Source organism: Chamaea fasciata, unplaced genomic scaffold (genome assembly GCF_029207755.1).
Source record: "Chamaea fasciata isolate MVZ Bird 193981 ecotype frontalis unplaced genomic scaffold, bChaFas1.0.hap1 SCAF_3, whole genome shotgun sequence".
Classification (NCBI taxonomy): domain Eukaryota; kingdom Metazoa; phylum Chordata; class Aves; order Passeriformes; family Sylviidae; genus Chamaea; species Chamaea fasciata.
This window is the reverse complement of record NW_027094088.1, coordinates 72,843,716-72,865,496: the sequence shown is the minus strand read 5'-3', so window position 1 is coordinate 72,865,496 and position 21,781 is coordinate 72,843,716. Positions and strand designations below refer to the sequence as shown.

Below are 21,781 nucleotides of genomic sequence, written 5' to 3'. Positions count from 1 at the left end.
TTCAACACACTAATTAATTCTCAAGCCAGCACTCACAAATCAATATACAACATTCAGAATCCCAAAACAGTCAATGAATAATCTTTGAAAGTTGACTCTGCAGGAATATACTAAGGATTAAAAAAGCTACATGAGAAAGTATCTCCAAAGGAAAAAAATATCCTAAGACATCTTCAAACCAACTCCCCATTAATTGAAAAAAAATTATCTTTCCTCTAAATTCCATTTTATTCCATGCAGTAAATACAAGTGTATAATCCAAACCCAGTAGTTTTGGCCTGATAAAATAGTACGGCAGTATACAGAAATGCAACAGTTTGCATGGAAGTCCACAGTCTGACAAAGATACTAGAAGATTTGGTTTTGTAAATTGTCATTTTCACATACTACATATTTTTAAAATGGAAAAAAAAAATTTACCCCTCTGGCACATAAACATCAGCCAAGGCTTCTACAGACCAACTCCTATTCAGATAAACCACTGAAATCCCTTCTTGCTTAAAGAACTGGTAGCCACTGGATGGCAGAAAGTGTTTTTTACTGAAAATTAATGAGATGCCATGTTTTTGGACTTCTATTCTACAGCCGATTTATCCCTAGAATTCAACACAAACCATAGGAAGTTTCAGTAGAATACAATCTGAGTGTTCCTCTCAACTAACAGGATTTCAAGCCTAAGAAGATGCCATTTTTACACATGTATGAATCAGTATGAAAAGCCACTGAGAAGCAAGTCTTTCCACAAATCAGATGTTACTCAAAGCAGCTGTGATATGAATGAATGAACCCTCTGATTTTACTTCAGTAAGCTTTCCAATTGTTTCCCATGTAATTTATTGTTAGAACTAATGCATTTATGAATAAATGAGATTATACTAAATCAAGATATTCTAAATCAGAAATTTCCTCAGAAAGGTATTTGTGTGTTGGTGCTCTGACAGCAATTTAAAAATACAACAAATTTGTTTAAGTCATTAAAGTAATATATATGAACGAGTCCACACAGTTCAGTCTGCAGGCAAGCTTCAGCTCAGAAACACAACTGCTTCAGCAACACAGTAGTGGCAGTGTCTGCTCTAAATAGCACAGACTATCAGCACTTAAGACAGAGTTTTAGTCATGCAATTCACTACCAAGACCTTGTAGAAATGCTCTGTAATGATGACATCTTCTGTCACATTATAACAAAGTAATAAGATTACTACCCATTTATCTTAGAGATAATCCATTGCATCCATAAGCCAAGGTTGAGCTTTCAGCATTTTCCCTACTTACTGGCTTTATTTTAATGTAGAACTATTTTATGCAAAGTACCTTATATATCTCAGGTGAAACAAATCCCATTCTGCAGTCAGCAGTTCTACTACACTTTCAGTTAAAAAGCTAATTGATCTAACTGGTAATAGTATGACTAATCCATGCTTTTTTACATAAATCCCATGAAATTCAGGATATGAAGCTGTCATGTCCCTTGTTCTGACACAATCTCTAGGTCATCTTTTCCCTTTGCTGTCCTTTGGAATGTTGTTGGTTAAAACACATATGCACATACAAACATGTTTTTATATGCATGTATAAACACACATACACATTTTAATAAATACATTCCCACTATCCTTCTGAATTAGGAATAATTAGTAGTCCCCCCCACTTTCTATTATGCATCTATACACTTAAAGCACTTTTGTGCCAGCGTAAATCCTATTTTGTTACTGAAGGTACGCTCAGAAATAAACAGAGACTACACCGGGGAATGTCCACAGCTTCCCTCTCCTGATGATACTTTCCATATTCTACTACTTCCATGAAAAAGTCGTAGCTTGTGGGATTAAGGAACAGAAATAAATAAAAATGTAACTATATAAATAGCATAAAAGTAAAATTATTTTTATATTATCTTACGAGTACTATTTGAGAATGTAATTTCCTACCTGCCCCAAAGACTGAAATGTTGTCTTTCAAAGTGCGCATATACATTTTAAGCAAAGGCTCATAACACGCAAAAGAAAAACTGCATGATGTTTGGATCTGCTCCATTTAGCACCAAATCATATCAGTGAGATTTCATTGGACTTAGGGGAACAATTTTTGCAGGAACAAGTAGCATACACAAAGATATGAAAATTATACAAGCGTACCAAATAGAGCTTATGACTGGCTTTGGGCCATAATCAGCATTACAATTTCTTCAAGTAAGTACAAATTATATCTCACCCAGAGTGTAGTACCTGAAGAGTTATGTGCTATAAAAGAAGCTTGGAGTAAAACACCTTAGACAGATGCAAATAACAAAGGGCACCAGAGAACCAGCTGCTTATTTCAGCACCCTACCTGCTGCAAGTGACTAGCCTAGAACTGAAAGCAATTTTTGTATGGTATGGGCTATTAGGGTCACTGTTAGCAGCAACCACAAATCACAGAGTCATCTAACTTAGAAATCATCCAGTTCAGCCTCACTGCTCAAAGCAGGACCATTTACACCTATGCAGTTGTGTTTCAACTATCAACAAGGATGGAGACTCCACAACCTCTCTCAGCAAGGTGTACCAGTATTTGACCACCTCACAGTTAAAAATTACTCTTCTATGCTCAGATGAAATTTCACGTGTCTTAATTTGCACCCATTTCCTCTGGTGCTGCCACTGGGCACCACTGATGAGAGTCTGGCTCCCTCTTTGTAAATCATTTTACATCAGGTATTTATACACATTTGTCAGATTCCCCTTGAGCCTCCCCTTCAGCTCTCTCACATTCTCCTCACACAAAAGATGCTCCAGTCCTTTAATTAAATTAGGAAGTCAAAAGAATTCCTAGAAATGACAAATAACAAACCATAAGGGTAAAATTATACTCTGATGTCTTAGAACAGAGAATCACAGCCCATATAAGACTTCTTCAAATATGTTTTTAATTGGAATTAAACATCTTTTAGAAAACTACAGAGTCTTTATTTTAAAATTATCACCACATTTGCTGGTTAATGCAGTAAGTATTTAAGTAGCAGCAGCCATCAGAAACCAGGGAAATTTCAATACTTTCAAGTTATATTAGTATCTTTAAACTCAAAATAAGTGCCGCAAAATTCTCCTAGATTCTGACAGAGTACACTAGAGTAAAAGGTAGCATCTTGAGAGGGAAAAAAACCTGTACATTCATTCTATATTAAAGGATCTCCTCTGCTTAAGTTACCATAACACAAAAACTATGAAAATTATTACAATTTTGCTTTTTTTGAAATGCTGCTTCTAAATCATGATGAACATTCCCTCTCTAGACCTTTTAGACTTGACATTTGCCAAACATTGAGAGTTTTATTGAATTACTCAATTCTCAAAAATGTCAAAATTCTGGACAGTTCATAACAGCAAGTGCTGGTCAAGAAACAAACTTTCACTAAAGAAGATCCAGACTCCATCCAGAGAAGTCCAGAACAGTTCCATTAAAAAACAAATTGCAGCAAAATTTAGGAGTATAATATTCTCCTACCGCCTATGGAAACATTGGCCCTCCTTGAAAAAAAGAGCCAGTGAAAACCAAAAAAAGCCAAGGAACAAAAAGCCTCTATCTCTGGTTTTGTGTGTTTTGTGGTTTTGTTTGGTTTTAAGTTTTGTTGGTGTTTTTCTGCTGTTGTTTATTTGTCATCAGTCCTGCCTTCTGCACTCTTGAAGAAAGAAGAATAATCTATTCAAAATCAAGAGGTTTTGGGGGAAATATATGCCCATACCTTCATATATGCAGCTAAGCGTTCACATGCATGAAGCAATTTCAGCAAAAATCCTCTATAGTTACATTGTCATCAACTTTATACATAAACTATTCTCTTGATGAGCAACACAATACAAACAACTGCAGCAGTCATATCTTTTCTACAGACTTCTGAATTATTCAAACACTTACTCTTGTACTAAAAAGACAACATTGAGAAATCTTCTTGGGTTCAACATATAGATTAAATCCGAAGACATCTGCATCTGTATACCCCAAATCAGTTTGAAGGAAATGACACGACAGCACTATGGCATTGTAAGGCTTTTCCTTCTCAGGCTTGCTCTGAGTTAAAAAACTTGGGTGATCTCCTCCCCGCGATGGGAGAACTGTATTGTGTTCATCAACCCATCAACGACAAAAGATTATAGACAGAGTGATTATACCCTCTGGTGTTTTGATTTGAGGAAATGGATAACAAAGTGTTTTAGAAAGATTTTTCCATAAAAGCAACTATTTCTACAGAAAATGTGCATACGTTTTGGCATCCAAACAGACACACAGGAGAGATTCTGATTTCAGTGACATTGCTGCAAACTCAAAAATATCCGGTGTCAAGAGAATTATTCCAGATTATAGCAATGAAATGGAGATCAGAACACAGCCTCCTCTTGGAGCTTTCTGATGCCATTTGTGAATTACACACAAAAATTACCTTGAACTAATGCAGCTGAAGGAAAACTGGCAACAGTTGTGGCATTTTCTAATAATCTCAGAAGTTAAAATCTTATGAGGATAGAAGGATTTGGGTTTAATTTGATCACATTTCATCCATATTAAATGCAACCAAAAAATAGTTTTCTTTCTCATAAAATTAAAAATATCTTAATGCTGTGCAAAACTAAAACTAAGGGAGAGTGAAATACAAAAAAATGTACCCATTTAAAAAAATATTTAAAATCTACATTCAAAATATCTACAAATTTTTAAGAAACATTTTAGACATCCTGGCCTGCTATGTACTGACACCTCCACTATCTCCCCGACTTTTCTAGACAGAACAATGAGGAAACTGATGATGTTTATATGCTACAGTCTATTCTTCAGGTTGCGTTGTGGGGTTTTTTCCAATTCAGAGAACACTCTCATAATTTCTTATACTTAAATACAAGTAAAAGAGACTCCTAGCTCTGTTGATGGCATATTGCTCTCATAATTTATTCCCCTGGGAAAATACAGTGCATTCTAAGAGGAAAAAAAGATCACTATTAGATACACACAGACTCAAAAGCAACTGCCATCAGAGAGTAAGTATAGAAAAACCTTTCCTAGTTGTTCAATAACATAGACAAGGCAAGGCAAAGGAACAAAAAATAAGGAAAGACAACAAGGGCATTGAGACAGTAGCTACATACATTCTGGCTATTCATGGAAAAAAAAAAGTTAGGCTACTAACATGCAACATAGAAATTAAAGTCCTTTTTTCTAACCAGTTTAAAATGGTTTCAGCTAACCATTTCCTAAGTAAAAATGTCACAATATGTTATGAAACTACATAAAAATTACTTTTAGGAAATTGAATGCTTCTATGAATCAACATTTATGAATGAGCTGGAAGAATTTGGAAACAACTGCATCATATCAAGAGAAAATTATTATTTTTCTTCCATATTCTGGTTGCAGTTTTAAAAGAACATCACTACTAACTTAAAAATCTAAGCAAGAAGTTGTGGTGATAAGGGCATATATTCATCTCAAAAAAGGTGTGGCTACTCCAACTAACCCATACATACAATTGGAAAATTTAGTCAAAATGGAGAATACTGACAAAAAACAGCAGGAAATCTTTGGCCAAACCTCAAATGTAGAGACAATGAGGAAGAGACAAGATTTCAGACAAAAGGGATCAAAGTCCTAACCCTCTCATTCCACACAGACTTACGTGAATTACTGAGGTATGGATCAAGATAAAGACACAAAACTTTCTGAAGGACTGCATCCAGGCACTTACATTCAGCAATTCTCAGGAATTAATAATCACAGTATTAATGGAAGATTAGTACTCTGAAAATTACAGATTCACAAAACTGAAATGCTGAGTAAGAAGGTAGTTCCCACCTTGCAAATAGCACTACAGACTTAAAGCTTTCACAGATACTTCGTAAAGTGCTGTAGGCTACACCTGAACCAGATATTTTGTTTTCAAACAATCACAGCATGGGCCAGGTTGGAAGGGACCACAGTGGGTCTGTGATCTGGTCCAACCTCCCTGCTCAAGCAGGGTCACCCAAGAGCACAGGGTACAGGATCGTGTCCAGATGGTTCTCAAATATTTCCAGCAAGGGACAATCCACAACCTCTCTGGACAACCTGTTCCAGTGCTCAGTCACCCCTACAGTAAAGAAGTTCTTCCTTGAACTCAGGTGGAACCCGTGCATCAATTTTTACCTGTTGCCTCTTGTCCTGCTTATTGGCAACACCGAGACAAGCCTGGCTCCATCCTCTTGGCACCCTCTCTTCAGATACTGACAGACAGTGATGACGTCTCCTCTCAGCTGTCTCTACAGTTTGCTGCTATAGTAGTTATTAATATGCAAACATCTTTTTTTTCTTATGCATTGATGCAAAATTTGAGTGAGGTATTCATATTTAGCCTAGATGATGCATGTGGCAACATGCCAAAAAGTCTCCATGTAAGGAATACGCACAGCAGGAAGACAATCTCAAACTTAGAGGTCCAGAAGGACAAAGGTCCACAGGTGTCAAAAACAAGAGGAAGTAGAATCAGGAACACAGAAAATTTATCTCCAACATAGTCTCAGATGACTCAGAGAAAAAAATGTCCATCCCGTTCAGATTCAGGGAACACAGGAGAGAAGAAGGAATATTTGCAAGTAAGTTTCCTTCTTCATATTATGTTTTATGATAAGTAATTCCTATGGATGACTAAATAAAATCATCTTCCTCTATATTTTGTTTACTGCAAATGTAAATTTCTTACTTCCCTTCTCCTTATTAATTCCCAACAAGCTCATATAAGGCATATTTATTTATTAATACAAAAACTAAAAATAACTTCACTCTTATTTGATGTGTCGATTTCCAATGAAAGATTAGGTGGTATAACTGAATAGTGAAATAACTGCAAGATTAGGTGGTAGAATAATTTCAATTTTCCAATAAAAATTCAGAAAAATGATTTTGTTGTAAAAAGATACAAAACACACACACACAATCTTTTGCTACTTTAAGAGACTTTAAAACACTTTTTGCTCCTTGTTGTTCTGCCAACTCAAACAATGGGTCTTCAAAAAGTTTGTAAGTTTCACTGTATTAGCATTTATTGTGTGATCTTGAGGTTAATGGAAACTGTAAGTCTGAGCTGAATAGCCCATCTTCTAGTCATACAGCTCCACTATCCCAAAACATTATAAAAACATTTAAAATTATTTGGCGATTTCTCAGTGGATCCCTTGATGAACCATCTCAATCTCATTTCTATCACTGAAAGACACAACCAATTCTTACCTAAGATAAAAGATTAATTACTTAAGGAGCGTACAGAAATTTGTATTAATTAAAGACAACATTAAGATCAGACAAACTATAACTTGTATAAAATATTTTGAGTGAAAGTGGATCATTTAAATGTTGCAGCACTTCAGAACCAGCATATACCTCCCTTTGAAAATTCTCACTTTGAGATTACATTTCTTAAAAATTAAAAACAATTTTGGTCTTTGGTATAATTTGAATTAGAATTTAAGATACTATCCTGTATTTCACTTTAAATGAAGACCTAATACTCCTAAGAATGAAAATCTGCCTTCAGGGATACTATCAAAGTAAAGCAGACTATTGCATTCTTCTATACTCATACCATGAAATTCCACTGAGAAGTGGCTATTCCCTAAACAGGATGCAGCAGAAGCACATTATTCATTCTCCAGTCTTAATTACCAAAATAACTACAACTACTTTGAGTTGTTTTAATTAAAAACTTTACAGATTTCTGCATGTGCTTTACACTAAAGTCCATATTCATGTCACTGACATATATGTGACCCCCTAAAGAATGAAAAATTAACACGTAAAAAGTTGCTTTCTCAATTTAAATATTTCACTTGTTATGATCATTTAATGAGGCAAAAAACCCCAAAAAACAAACAAACAAACGAAAACCAACCAACCAACCAAACAAACAAATCTGCAAAGTCACCAGGTAGACATAACTGGATTTCAAATATTACAGTGATTAAGTACAAAGGGAAAAGAATGCTGTGAACCAAAAAGCTGCATTTCTTTTGAGCTACATGCAGCTGCACTGTGTAAGAACATGTCTGCCTGAAATGCTTCTTGGATTTCTACTGGTCATTGGGTTTACTCTACAAAATTCAATACATAAAAATCACCCAAATTACAGTCAGCTGAACTTCACAAATTGGAGCATAAATATTATCATCCTTGAAAGCAAGGAACCCTGTTTTTAAGAGCAGAGTAACAACATTTCATATTACTGTATAGTTTTGAAGTAAAGATCTCATTCAGTATTTTATTTTTAAATGACCCTTAATTAATTCAATACTATTTTATGCATGCAAAGGCATTAGTTCTAAATGTTCCTGTAGAAGTGACTATTTAATCTTTTAATGTAGAAGGCACTTCGGAACAATCTTTTCAAACTATTTACTTTAGCTTATGTTAACACGACAAACTATTTCTTCCTACAAAACCTAACAAAGCCCAGAAAAACTATCAGAATGCTTTGGAAGGTAATTATAGCTGAAATTAGTAATAATTTTAACACATCAAGTAAAAATGAAAGAATGGCAAACAGAAAAATATTCCCAGAGGATTAACTATTGCTGTCATAACTTCTCCAAAGTTCAATTTTCTTTTCTATTTCACTTAAATTCACACTCCTCCTACCCTAGATGGCAGCCCTGTTTTACAGTATAGCTATTAGAAGACTTCTTTCCTAACTATAGAAGACTTTTTCCTAACTAAGAATAGTTAGCATTTACTTCTACAAATATACAGCTGTTTTGTTTTCATGAATTGCAGCTAAACTAGCAGCATTCACAGAAGTTTTCCTATCACAGGAAAATTAAATAGATGAGGGATGACAACCTTGTGCGATAGGGTCAACAACATGCAGGAAAAATAAAAGAAGAAATACCAAAAGACAAAAAGTACAACAGTTTTAAAAGCTATTTGGAAAATTTGTCTAATTACTTCTGATTGTAAAACTTTTTTGCTTGTGCATTAACATCAACAGTGAATAAAATGCGCTACAACAAAAAAGGGAACACATACTCTCACAAACCCCCCAAGATACGTCTCTCAAACTAAGCCAAACAAAAACTGAAAACTTCCTCTTTGGTAGAATAATCTCCTCCAGACTAGCTGCATCCTTTAGTAGCACACCACACACAGTGTAGATGAGAACTTCTGGCTGCCAAATCTGGGTTTGTATTTTATTAAAAGAAGAATTTAGACTAGTTATAAGAATGAGAAAGTTGCTCATAAGGAGTGCTCTTCTGCACAAAAAGGAAAAAAAAAAGGCTTATTTTTTTCTTCCTTTAAGTATTCAGAACGAGTTTTATAGGATGAATCTTTACACAAATTAAAATCCTGACAGGTAAAAGCAGGTACTTTGTTAGATTACTTCTAGGTACAGGCAGATGCATCTACTCCCACAGTGGCTCAGCAGGTGTTTTTCAGCAGCTGGTGCCCTTTACTGGTTTGCCTTTGTAAGTGTTCCCATCAGATTTTCAACTATTTCAGAGGCAGCACTACACAATATACACACACTCGGCAGCTGTGCAGGAAATGAAACAGGCTTAACATTTTATTCAAATCAGATGCAGTCAATTTTATCTCATGTTAATATTAAAAAGTCCATTTCCTTATTCATATTTGCTACTTGCATGAAAAGGAGCAACCTAAACAACGATTTTTGTTTGTGACTCTTACAAGACAGTATCTACTAAATATTTTAAAGCAATTTTTGCTTAGTGTATTACACACAGCCATGCTAAAGAACAGACTAAAGGAAATTCTCTACATTCACCAATACAGATATCCCTATTAGACTCTGACCTATATTATCTATTAATTGCTCCTGTATTTGAAATTCTCTGCCCAAGAAGAGATAACTCAAGATTTTACAGAACTGTTTTCAAAAAAATAAGGCTGCATGTAGAATAAAAAGTCTCTTTAAATGAGAAGATCTGTTGAAGTTTCAATTACAACCTTGCTAATGAAAGGACATTTGAAAACGTGATTTTTTATTCACTTTTCACAAGAAAAAGCCTTTTTCTTGCTTATATAAACTTACTAGTGGGTTTTGCCTGTTGTCATTAATATTGAGCCCTTGAAAATAAAAATATACATAAAAACACAGCTGAGACTGATACAACAAAGAACATATTTACCAGTTTTTCACAGCATCCTTGCCCTTCTTAACACCTCCAGTGTCTTAAATGTGGCTTGTTCATGTAAAAACATCAAACTTACAAGATGTTAAAAGGGTCTTATTATGAGTATATAAATAAATAAGCTAACAGAAAAAGAAAAAATCGATAATCTATTTGTCAGGACAAAAGGGTTCAAAGTGGAAGATCTGACAAGGATGTAACAGTTTCACTCAAAGTGACCTTGCAGCTGGGACTGCTAAGAATCTTAGTGTGGGAAAACTCCATTTATTATGCCTAGTATTGTTCATCCTCTGCCTGTTTTGAAAAGTATTCTGAGAAGATTCCTGTGTTGAGATAACACATTCTCACAGACATGCTTGAGCCTCCTGCTGGGAGAGAAAACATAAAGGAACAGACTTGTGATAAACTCAAACGTGCAAAGACCTTTGATATAGTGGCCTTTGGTAGTGGGGCTGCTACCTCCCCCTTCCCTCTGTGTCCATTAGAATGAGCTAACCCTAAGGGAGGCCTGTGTCCTGTCTGGCTCTGCCTGCTGGGATGAGTTAAGTCTAAGGGAGCTTGTGTCTCTGTGTGTTGCACAGCCCGCATGTTGGAGGGTAGAAATGAGCCAAGACACAGATCCCTTCTTTATCACAGCATGAAAAGGGTCCTGGTTTATTCCTCTTTACAGCTCAGCCATCCTGACTCCAACTATCCACTGACCCTGGCTGCAGCAAGCTCCTACTGTAGGTTTCCCTTGCAGCCTCTGACTGCTGGTTATTTCCTGCTTAACTATGACTGCATGTATTGGTTTGCAGACTAACTGCAGGCTTTTACCAAGATAGACTATGGCTGCAGGTTCCAACAACAGGCTCTGACTGTAGACCCAGACTGACCTCACAGCACTGATTCTCTCCCCCCAGGATCCTCCTTCTTCATAATCCTCTCTTCCTCAAGGATTCTCCTCCCCCTGCTAAGCCACTCCCTTTTATCACACTTACCTTTACTGGATATAGCTGTAACCCATCAGGGGTGAGGCTGTATTGGTAATTAACACAGCTGTTACTTATCAGGGGTGAGGTCACCTGTATTCTCTTCTCCTACATCTGCATGTTTCTGCCACCCAGCCTTGCTGGCGAGGTAATGAAATAAATTTACTCTTTGCATGGCAGCTGTGGTTTGGTGGTCACCTGTATGTGTCAATTCACACAGTATTATGTGAACTGACATAACAGAACCTGGCAACTGATTTTTAAAGAAAAAAGATAAATGCCTTGGTAATCTGAAAAGGATTAAAGCACAAGACTACAAAAGGTCTTGAACTAAACTGCACATCACACTAGGACAAATGCAACTGAAAGAACAAATGATCAGATCATATTTTAAGCACTCCATTTTAAGAGACTACGAGGCAGATAATGGCATTATATTACAGCTGAAAAGCAAGGAGAAGCCTATTGGCCAAAAAAGAAAAGACAGTCTTTCATTGAAAAGTCATCTGAAACATATGTGTAGACTGCACATGCTGCAAAGGAAACCTTCATTCAGTCTGATTCCAAAATGATCCAACTTGCCCAGTGTCAAACCAAAGGAAATAAATCTGCTGTCAGTCTACCAAAAGGTGGGTCTACGGCACAGGTAGAGAGAGAACACTGTTTTGGAATAAGAAAGAGTTGCATTGCTAACATCTATGCTAGTAGCTTTTTTAAATCAGAGACATATTGTACAATCTGGAAAGACTTGCAGGTGCAAGTGGTTATCTATCAATTTCTCCAGTAATTCTGGTAAACCAAAATGATAAGAAAGTATTTACAATACTTTCCCATTCTTATGGGACAATAGTTGTCTTGAGTTATGTAAACAAAAAAAAAGTGTATTCTATTTCATCTGTTGAAAGCAGTTGGGGACATGTTCTTCTTTATCTCTTGTAACTCCAGGGGGGAGGAGGCGAGTGCCTTCTGATAATGGGCCAGCTGTTAAAACTGGGTGGGGCATTGTTCCTTATCTCTTTCCACCCTCCATGGGGATATCTTCTGGTAATGGGCTATTAAAGCTCACCAATGACATGACACATTACATCATCCCATTGTGAGATGCTCCACCCAGTGGGGGTAGCTAAACTGTTCTTACCTAGATAAAAACTGAGACGTAGGAACACCAGCTACTCTGGTTTTCCACTGGATTCCTGAAGGAAGACTGGACTTATCTTAGCATTACTGAACCCTTTTTCTATGGGACCATCTCTTCTCCAACAGAACCACATCTGCCACTGCAGAAGTGCTTACTTTAGACTGCTTCCAACACTCCAACCAACAGGGTGTCAGGTTGTATTTCTGACTCTGTCAGTGTTTCTAGGATTTTTTTGTTTGTTTTGTTTGCTTGTTTTTTGTGCTACTACATTTTTATTCTTAATATTTCTAGTAAAGAACTGTTATTTATATTCCCAAATCTTTGCCTGAAAAGCCTGTAATTGCAAAATTGTAATAATTTAGAAGGGGGGGAGTAGACATTCTCCATTTCAAAGGAAACTCCGTGGCAGATACCTGTCCTTCCAAACCAAGACAATAGTAAAAGCCTGTTTTCATTATACTTTTCTGGTGAAAGTTCTCCTAGTTTGTATAAATATAGTCTATTTTTAAATGGTCAGATTACAGTGATTTGATCCACATCATGATACCAAAAATAAATGTCTAATCATGTAAATAGGCCAAAGAAGATGTAGTTTAAGCAAATACAGGCTTACATCTGATCAATTATATAATGCTTACCTCCAAAACTCATGTGAGATGTGATGTATTTGCTTCCTTTACCTTCATTCCTCCCCATCCCAAAGGATGTGAACTGTTTATTACTGCCACAATGGTGGATAGACACATATTGTTCCAGTAAGTGGAGGCTGCTGCTCAGTGAAAGCAGCCTTTTGCTTTTCATAGAATCTGACATAAGATCATGCTTCAGTTCTCATCTGCCTCCAATTATTCATCATTCCCTATTTTCTTGCATCCTACATACATCTCATAAAGACAGCGATTGGCTTGACTGTATTTTTTGCATACAGATCTTTCTTAAAAATAAAACAGTAGAAATCTGGTAAGCTGAGGGAGGCAAAGAGAAGGATATATAAAATAGTGGTCTATTAAAAAGCCTCAGTTACTTTAGTAATCAACTCTACATTAATGGGAAATATATATATATTTACACATACCCCATATACATGTTGTACATATGTGTTTTACATACATAGGCATAGTTTCTGAAGATACTTTTAGCTATCTAAAATGTATATATTACTGTCTTTTTTACGTCTATGATAATGTTGGACTAAGAATGGATGACAGACTCCAGAGAAGTCACACCTGCCAAACACAGAGATGCTTTGGAGAAAATAGTTTCAATTTATTATCCTGCATTAAGAGAAGGGTCCTCTCAAAGACTGTAATAATATCAAACGTCTTTTTGGTGAATCAGAAATCACTGTTTTCAAATTCTAAAGATAAACCACAATCCTTGCCAACAAGTACCACTGCATTTCAAAGTATTATTTGATAATAGTAATTATAAAAATATAACACTATTCCATTCCTTTTTGTCTTTTACTATCACTGCTTCAAAAGAGAAAGGCTTTATGCTCAAACCAGATCTTTTGAGATAGTTCATTCTTTTCTGTCTTGTTTCAGCACTAGCTTAAGCTCTTATTCTGATAATATTCTAGGAAACCTGCTTTATATATTTTGATACAGACTTCAGATATGCAAAAATACTCTCCTATTAGGAGAAAGCAGGTATAGGTGGAATTATGTTTGGAACAACAAACTCAGATTATTGGAAAAAATTATCCATCTGTGAAGTAATTCTTAATCACATATTTATTACTTTATATCTACCTACTTCATTACTAATCTTCTCCATCGGTGTTAGGTTTTCAACTTGTCAAACTCCTGGTTATTGGAGAGTGGTCATAATTGCTGATCCACTCAAGCTCTGCTCCTGAGAACTCTCCCTCACTGGAGCTGACATCCACTTGTCATGTTAAATCAAGGAACCCAGACTTTCACATTTCATTATGCAATTAATTCGAAGTTGTACTACAACATTCACACAGCCTTGCTATCCCTGCAATGCACCTGTACTTCAAATACCATAACAAATCTATTTGACATGACCATATGAGATTTCTTTTTCTCTAAACTATTTAAACATGGTTTTTTTGCTTTAAAGGTGTTACACAAAATAAATAAGGTTAGTAATCTGGCACGCATTAAAATCAGTGATCCTATTGAACAAACCCCCCCCCCCCCCCATCTTAATGGCAAAGCCATATAGGAATAGTAGAAAGGTTTTATGAATCCAGAAAATCATTATGGTACCATTTCTAGTATTAAAGGCTATATCAATAAAGTAAGACTTTTTTTAAAAAATACTTTTTGATTTATCATAAGGGGAAGGTGTTCTCCATTGCTGAAAGAAAAAAGAACTTTCTAGCACTCAGGAAATCATACAGTCACATCTATCTGCGGTGAAAGCTGCAGTCAAGTGAGGCACATGTTTAAAACTACTACATTCAACGAATTATGTTCAAGCACAGCAAGTGACTTTCAAAGGTGAATTAGTAGCCAGCCACAGAGCACATTTGCGTTTCTACAATGTGAGATTACAGGTAAATTTTAAAATCAGAATACCACTTTACAGCTTGCACATACATCACAGCAACAGATCTCTTTGATGAAGAGTTAATTAATTATTTCTACTAAGAAACTGGATTGCCTTAATGGAAAATATGGTAATTTTATACGAGATGGACAATGAACTGCTGGTTTGGCATGAAGCACATATTTTTGCCTGCTTTTAGCCAAAGTGATAATATTTATTCCTAGAATTTTAATGAAACATTGCCTAAAAACTTCATTTAATGGCAAGTGAAATAATCGAACAATTTGATGCAGAAATTTTACATATAGCATCTAGAATTCTAAAATCATGATAAGATACCATTGACTTAACATATTGAAGAAAATTAAGCCAGAATTTGTAGGCCTAAAGATTATCACCAGTGTTGAATCTTAACTCCAATATTTTTGTTCACCTGGTATCGCACATGAATTCAACCTCCTTTGAACCCCCCCGTCGTGAAATATTAAGACAGACTGCAAACCCTAATATACACTACCAGCCATTAAAGCAATTGTACCTTGACCTACATCATTTTTCTTTTCTTCAGTTGGGAGTAATGATTACAGGACTTGTAGATTCTCCTCAGAGCAATTTTTGAGCATAATTCATTGGATAAATGGCAAGATTTCAATATAAAGCAATATTTTTTTTTATTTATTTCATACGGTTCAGCTATCAATTGCTGTTTGGAAAATATGCAACTAAAATATGCACTAAGATCAACTCTGGAATTAATGATCCAATATTCTGGATGTGAAAAATGTAACTTATCCAAAAAACATGCATCCTTCTATTCAGTAGACTTACCTTGTACAATTCTAAAAACAAGAAAACATTACAGGAAAAGAGAGAATATTGATTTTGTAATAATTCCTTCGCATAGTGCAGAGGGAAAAAAACCCTCTCTTATTTAGATCATTAAGCAGTGCTAGTAAAAGGAAATGGAAATAACATGAAAAAAAAAAAATCCTACCCTGAACATCCACTTTAGGTAAAAAGCTGAAGCAATTTTTCACCATCAGCATTTTTTTAGATAAAACCTGTTTTCACAGTGTTTAAGAGTAACTTTCCCTGGCCTGAGTTTATGACTTTAAAGGTACATTTATTTGGCAAAAAGCCTGGCACAAAACTACCTTTATAGTAAACACAAAAAATGTATTTCACTAATGGTCAAGCTGCATGTCAACTGAGCAAAGATAATAAAGCTAAGCTTGTGCTTTCCCAAATTTTAAAATTCTCATTATTGAAATAAGCTAGCTGGAACATCACTTGTACAAATAGTAGAACCATAATACTTCAAATTAAACTGGTGTAACCAATCAGCTACTTATGAATCACCTGTGCTTGAACTGTGGTAAAACCCCAGTCCTCTGAGAAATAATAAATGTCAAGAAAAATAGGTATCTACAAGGGGGGCTGGGATTTGTTGCCTTTCTGTAAGGTAAGACCCCTTTGCAACTCCTTCCATGGGACACAGTGAACCCTTCTACCTCTGAACACCAGCGACATTCCCAAGCAGCAGCACAGCTCCCTCCATGCCACCAGCTCCTGCTCCCAACTTTCCAACAGGTAGAAAATAAACAATATGAGATGACACAGGTGGAGTGAGATTGTTGGAGGAGGTGACACAGCAGTTCAGATCATAATGGAGAAAGGTAGGAGACAAAGCTGAAAAAGGAACAACACAGAAAGCAGGAGAGTGCTGAAGCCAGCTATTTATGACATGCTATGGAATTTTTTTATGGCTGCTAAATCGTGCAAGGTTGGTCACTCCTGATCTCATATTTGCAGTGCATAATGGGATTAGGTAGGAATGGTAGCTATAAAAATTTGGACCTTTGTCAGTTCATATGAGTTTCATCTTAGCACCTGTGTTCTTTCAGGCAGTGATTTCACTAATCACAAAGTCATAAACTTTTTAGGAAAACTCTGACCCTTTGCAAGGAGGTCCTAAACTAAATATTTACTTTGAAAATACCAGCCATAAGATTTCAGATAATATAGTACTAAAGCTAGTGTTATTTCTTCACTCTGGAGTGCAGTGGCAGATGCATCCTGGCTACACTGCTAATTCTTTAAAAAAGAACCCTGTGTTAATATCTGTCCTGGTTTAAGGCATTGCTGCTGCCTTTGGTGTTGGTTCACAGAGGTTTTGCCATTTTGCCTTATACTTCCACATTAGAAACTATAAAAAAAGGAAGCATATACATGTTTAAAATACGCTTAATATGTGGTTTGTTAGAATTAGTGTCTAGAGGAAAGCATTTCTCTTATCTCTTCTCAACTTGTGTTTAGAAGAAATAAGAAAAGCTAAATCTTAACTAGTATTTAAATTATTTAATATGCAAGATTACTTCCAACTTACATGATGCAGAGCTTTAACTTCTGGCCAACAACTCAAAATATAAATGAACTGCTTATGAACTCAGTTCTGATCTTACGAGTTTCAAAGATGAAATGCAATGGTGTATTCTGCAGTAAATGTTACACAAACACTCTCCTCAAACTGCTGACAATGTGATCAAAATCACATAGCTCATGAGAAACAGATAGAGTTCTTAAAATTATTTTCATGTAAATGAAAACATACAGACTAATAAGAACAGGAAGAAGAATATTTATAATTTTTAATACTGTCAGGATTTCCCCAGTAAGTGCTTATAAAGGTCAATATGTAATACTCAAAACCCCAGCAACAATAAATGGGCTTGGTTGTTCTGTGCCTTTTTTCCCCTGTGGATTATGGGTTGCAGGTATATTGACTTGTTAAACAGGCTGAGTACCTTTATCTCTAGACTAAATGTCTTACATCAAAACCCTACCACTAATGGCACCTCACAGCAGTGAACAGCAGCAGAACTGTCAACTTCCTCATGATGCCTTTAGAAGTTCCTATTAATGAACTATCTAGTTGTATTTACTGTAATATCTACTCCTCGCCCACCTACTCATATTTTCGATAATCCTGCAAACATATCCATGCAGAGATACAATAGACCTGTTTTATGAACACCTATACATGAAAAGGAAACACCTGAAAATAATTATTTTTCTGCTTTTGCTTACACTAGTTAATCAAAAATAAAACATATTGAGAAAATCTTCATGCTCTCTAAGCCGACTCCAGTTAATTGGCAAAAATTTGAAACATCAACCAAGGTGTTTCTGAGCTTAAAGATTTAAAACAGCCATGCAGAGAAAACAAAAAAAAAAAACCAAACAAAAGAATTTTGCCCTAACAAAGACACATCTTGACAAAGTATGTCTTAGCTTACATATTGGCAATTCCAGCCTTTTTCCTTGATAAAAATTTTCTGTTAAACAAATTTCAAATCGATGAGTCTCATTAGTGAAATCAAGAAGCTGAGAAGTCCTGCAGCTGGACAAACTTCATAAATTTGTCATCTGTTGTTGCAAATCAATATGAAACTTGGGGACAGGAATTACATGCATGTTCAAACAATCAAACTTGTATTTGTTGTTGACACTTCTATTTGATCTCATATAATAAGAATCATATCAAAGAGTAAAGTTCTGAAGAAGACTGTTTCTCTTTCAAAGTTTCAATGTAAAACTGAAAAGCAGACCTCTTGATGATACACAAGCTACAAAAAAGAATTACTGATTAAATTTGCATAAATGATGCATTTTTTAAAATTTATTTTAAATATTATAGGTCAAAAATCTGCAAACTTCATTTTAGATAGGTATTTTTCTGTCTGAACCGTATTTTTTCTGAAACCATTTACTGCCTTTTGAAATATTGGTACTTCTTGCAAAAAGTTTCCAGATTAGTAGGTAGTATTTAGCTTAGGAAAATGATATTTTATTGCAAAAAGCTGTCATGCTGAATATTGTCATATAAAATGACAATAGGTGCAAGTGGCTGTATTTTTCAATCTGGTTAAGGGCTGTCAGTCAATTCATAAACACAATATTAGGTATTGTCACCTAAGCAGAAAAGAATAGATTCAGATTCTAAAACTGTCTTCTGCTTTGAAAGAGTTGAATCTTTACGTAAGACAATCTTTACTCAGAATCCCAATAAAGTGCTCTGCGTATATTCTCATTTCCTGCTTTCCCAGAGAGAAAAAGGTGGAAAAAATGTATCCATGTTATATGCTGCAGAACTATGAGACATAAAACCTTCTCTGTACACAGAGCTTGCTTTTTAAGTCTCTGTTCAAATCAATACCAAATCTTCCACTTTTCAATAGACTTGACGAGGAGTAAAAAGGTGCCTGTGATGGAGTACTGCAAGTTCTGGACTGTAAATAACTAACAAGAAATTTAGTTCCCTTATCTCAGCTTTTTCACCATTTTAAATCAGTAAAAGTTGAGATGCTAACATTTGTTTTACCCACATTTTTCCTCTCTGCTCTTTACTTTCTATCATCAAAGCTTATTTTGAGGTGACTCTGCAGCCCATACAGTCTGTAACACCATATTCAACACCCCTGAACCGCATCAGACACTAAGACTGGTGCAGAATAGTGCTGTGCAGTCAGAAGCCAACCTGTACAGGGCAAGGTATAGAAGCTCAGATGCACCTTCTCCTCTGATCTTCAGAAGAGAGCAGAATCATTGTAATACTTTCATTTCAGTGATCCAGATCACAGCTCAAAACCATAAATAACTGAAAATGTAATGCCAAAGAATTTGAGAACTGCAACTCATGAACAAGTAGTTCAGATCAGAAATTCCTTGAATCTGAGTCAACATGAAAAGGATTACAACACTGAAGTATGTTCCCCAATAAATATTCTTAAAATTAGTCATGAAGAAATTAACTGTCTGCATTTACCTATCACAGACCACCGGAAAAACTGGCAATACTTCCAATACAAAGTAAAAAATAATTAACTATCTTTGAAATGGTATACTCACCTCATCTAAGTCTTTAATGTAAACAATTTTCTCTTCAATACCAATAGGCATCGGTTCACTATGGGGGATCTTCACCTCTTCATACATTTTATTGTTTTCTCGCTGAACAGATTCTGGTAAGAACACCTAAAAATGTATTGCAGGAAAATTAATTGAAAGTGTGAAAACAGAAAGTGTCATCATGTGTAACTCACTTAGAACAATGCTTTATCACTTTCTTTCAAAACATGAATCCAAACCAAAAGCAAATCTTACTCATTCATTTTATAATTAGCACTGAACCCCCCAAATGGCAAATAATCAGTTTGACTACTCAGAAAACAGTCTCAAAACCCCCCAAAAGATAACTCTATTTTATTAAATTTCAGAATCCATTAGGTCTAGAATTTCATAAAGCATTTCTTTTGTTAAAGTCAATTCAAAGGTATCCAAAAGACAGAAAAATATTAAGAATTTAAATTACCCTAGAAATAAAAGCAACTACATTAGCTGAAAATGAGATTATTTCTTCCAGAGTCAAAATAAAAATAGAATATATCAAAGTGATTAAAACCCTCTGAAAAGAAGCACTGCTTCATACATGGGATTCTGAGAACCCTGCTGCACATTACTCATGGGGAAAGATGTACTGTTGGAGAAGGGTCATGCACCAACATACCTTTGCACCCCCGATGAATGCTGATGTTCTCATAGCTTCAGCTCGGGAATCATAGACATGTGGATAACGAATTTTTTCAATGCTTCTCTCTCTCTGTCTACTTAGGACTGGCATACTTCGAGCATTCAGAAGTGCTAGCTCTCTGTGAGCAGAAAAATACCTGCAGTAATTCTGCCCATTTCAGGCTGCCATCACAAAAACTGAGCATGGTATATTAAAGACAGAGCAGGAAATTAAAGGAAAAAAAATTACAGTGCTATTCTCTGGCACCAGTTAGACCAAAACTTTAAAACACACGGTTTAGATAAAATTCAGAAGTGCAATCCAATAAATGCAGGGCTTTCCTAAAAGTAGTTTTGACTATTTTTAAGCAACACAGCAACATGATTACACAGTCAGATACCAGTCTCACTATATTTTTCTCAATACAAAATACAATAGCTTATTTGCTCCTTATCCTCTCCCTCCTCTACTCCTCCCACTACCTTCTAGCTGACAACTTGGAAAATAGTACCCATTAATCTTGAGAGAGAAAAAGAAAGAGTTCTGATAGATTTAGTACAGACTTCATAAATCCTAAGCAAGTAGTGTGCATACAGGAGCTAAGAAAGATAGCCTACCCCACTAATCTGAAATTCCAGCCCACACAGATGAGATCAAGAAGATTCTCATTAAGCAAATCACTGCTTTCTTTCCTGAAAATTAGGTTTTCATATTTAAAAAAAAAATTCTACGCTTGTAATAAAACGTGACTTGAAGTCAGAATCACCTAATCACCAAAGCAAAATAGAAGAAAATTAACTGTTATGATATGTCAAAGTAGCAATTACAACAGAAGCATTTCTCAACTTTTGGGATTTATTACCTTTGCATCCGCAGCTCTTTGGGATCAAAGCACATTTGTCCTTCTCCAGAAACTTCTCCATCTTCCCCAGCTTGTTTTTCTTTTCTGGCATTTCGTTTTTCTTCCCGACGATATTGTTTCATTAACAACTTTTCTTGTTCAGACTGAATTGTGACTTGACAACCATAATTTGGTTTAGCATTTTCTCCTATAAACTTCTTGCACTGTTCTGCAATATGATAACAGGCATGCATCTCCATAAGTACTGGATTCCATATTTTTTCCCCAGTTTCATTCTAAAGGTTTGGGAATTTGATGTTTGGTTTCATGCTTGTTTTGGGGAGTTTGTCTGTGTGTGAGTGTATTGTGTGTTTAAAAACAGTTGAGCTTTATGTAGACTGTGCAGCAGTTGGCCTCAAGACATCTCAAAATACCACCGGGTGATGTTCCAAAGACAGACTATTTAATATACACTTAATCCCAAAGCAAGGGGATGGACTAGCAGCAAAAGGAAGGACATTTTTAGTTTTCTGTATTTAGAATAACTTCATCTACAGTGGAAATGCCACTTTGCCCCCTATCACTGCTCTTACGTAC

The 21,781-nt window shown here is 35.6% G+C and overlaps 1 protein-coding gene across 1 annotated transcript in view; it reads right to left on the bottom strand.

Annotated features, from left to right (window-relative positions):
• ASCC3 (activating signal cointegrator 1 complex subunit 3) overlaps window positions 1–21,781 on the bottom strand; it is a 254,485-nt gene that overhangs the window by 188,730 nt on the left and 43,974 nt on the right. The window contains exons 6-8 of the mRNA XM_066179496.1: window positions 21,206–21,413; window positions 20,341–20,482; window positions 19,683–19,808 (exon numbers count right to left, since the gene is read on the bottom strand). Coding sequence (XP_066035593.1) covers window positions 19,683–19,808; window positions 20,341–20,482; window positions 21,206–21,413 — 476 coding nt within the window. The remainder of the gene's footprint in view (window positions 1–19,682; window positions 19,809–20,340; window positions 20,483–21,205; window positions 21,414–21,781) is intronic.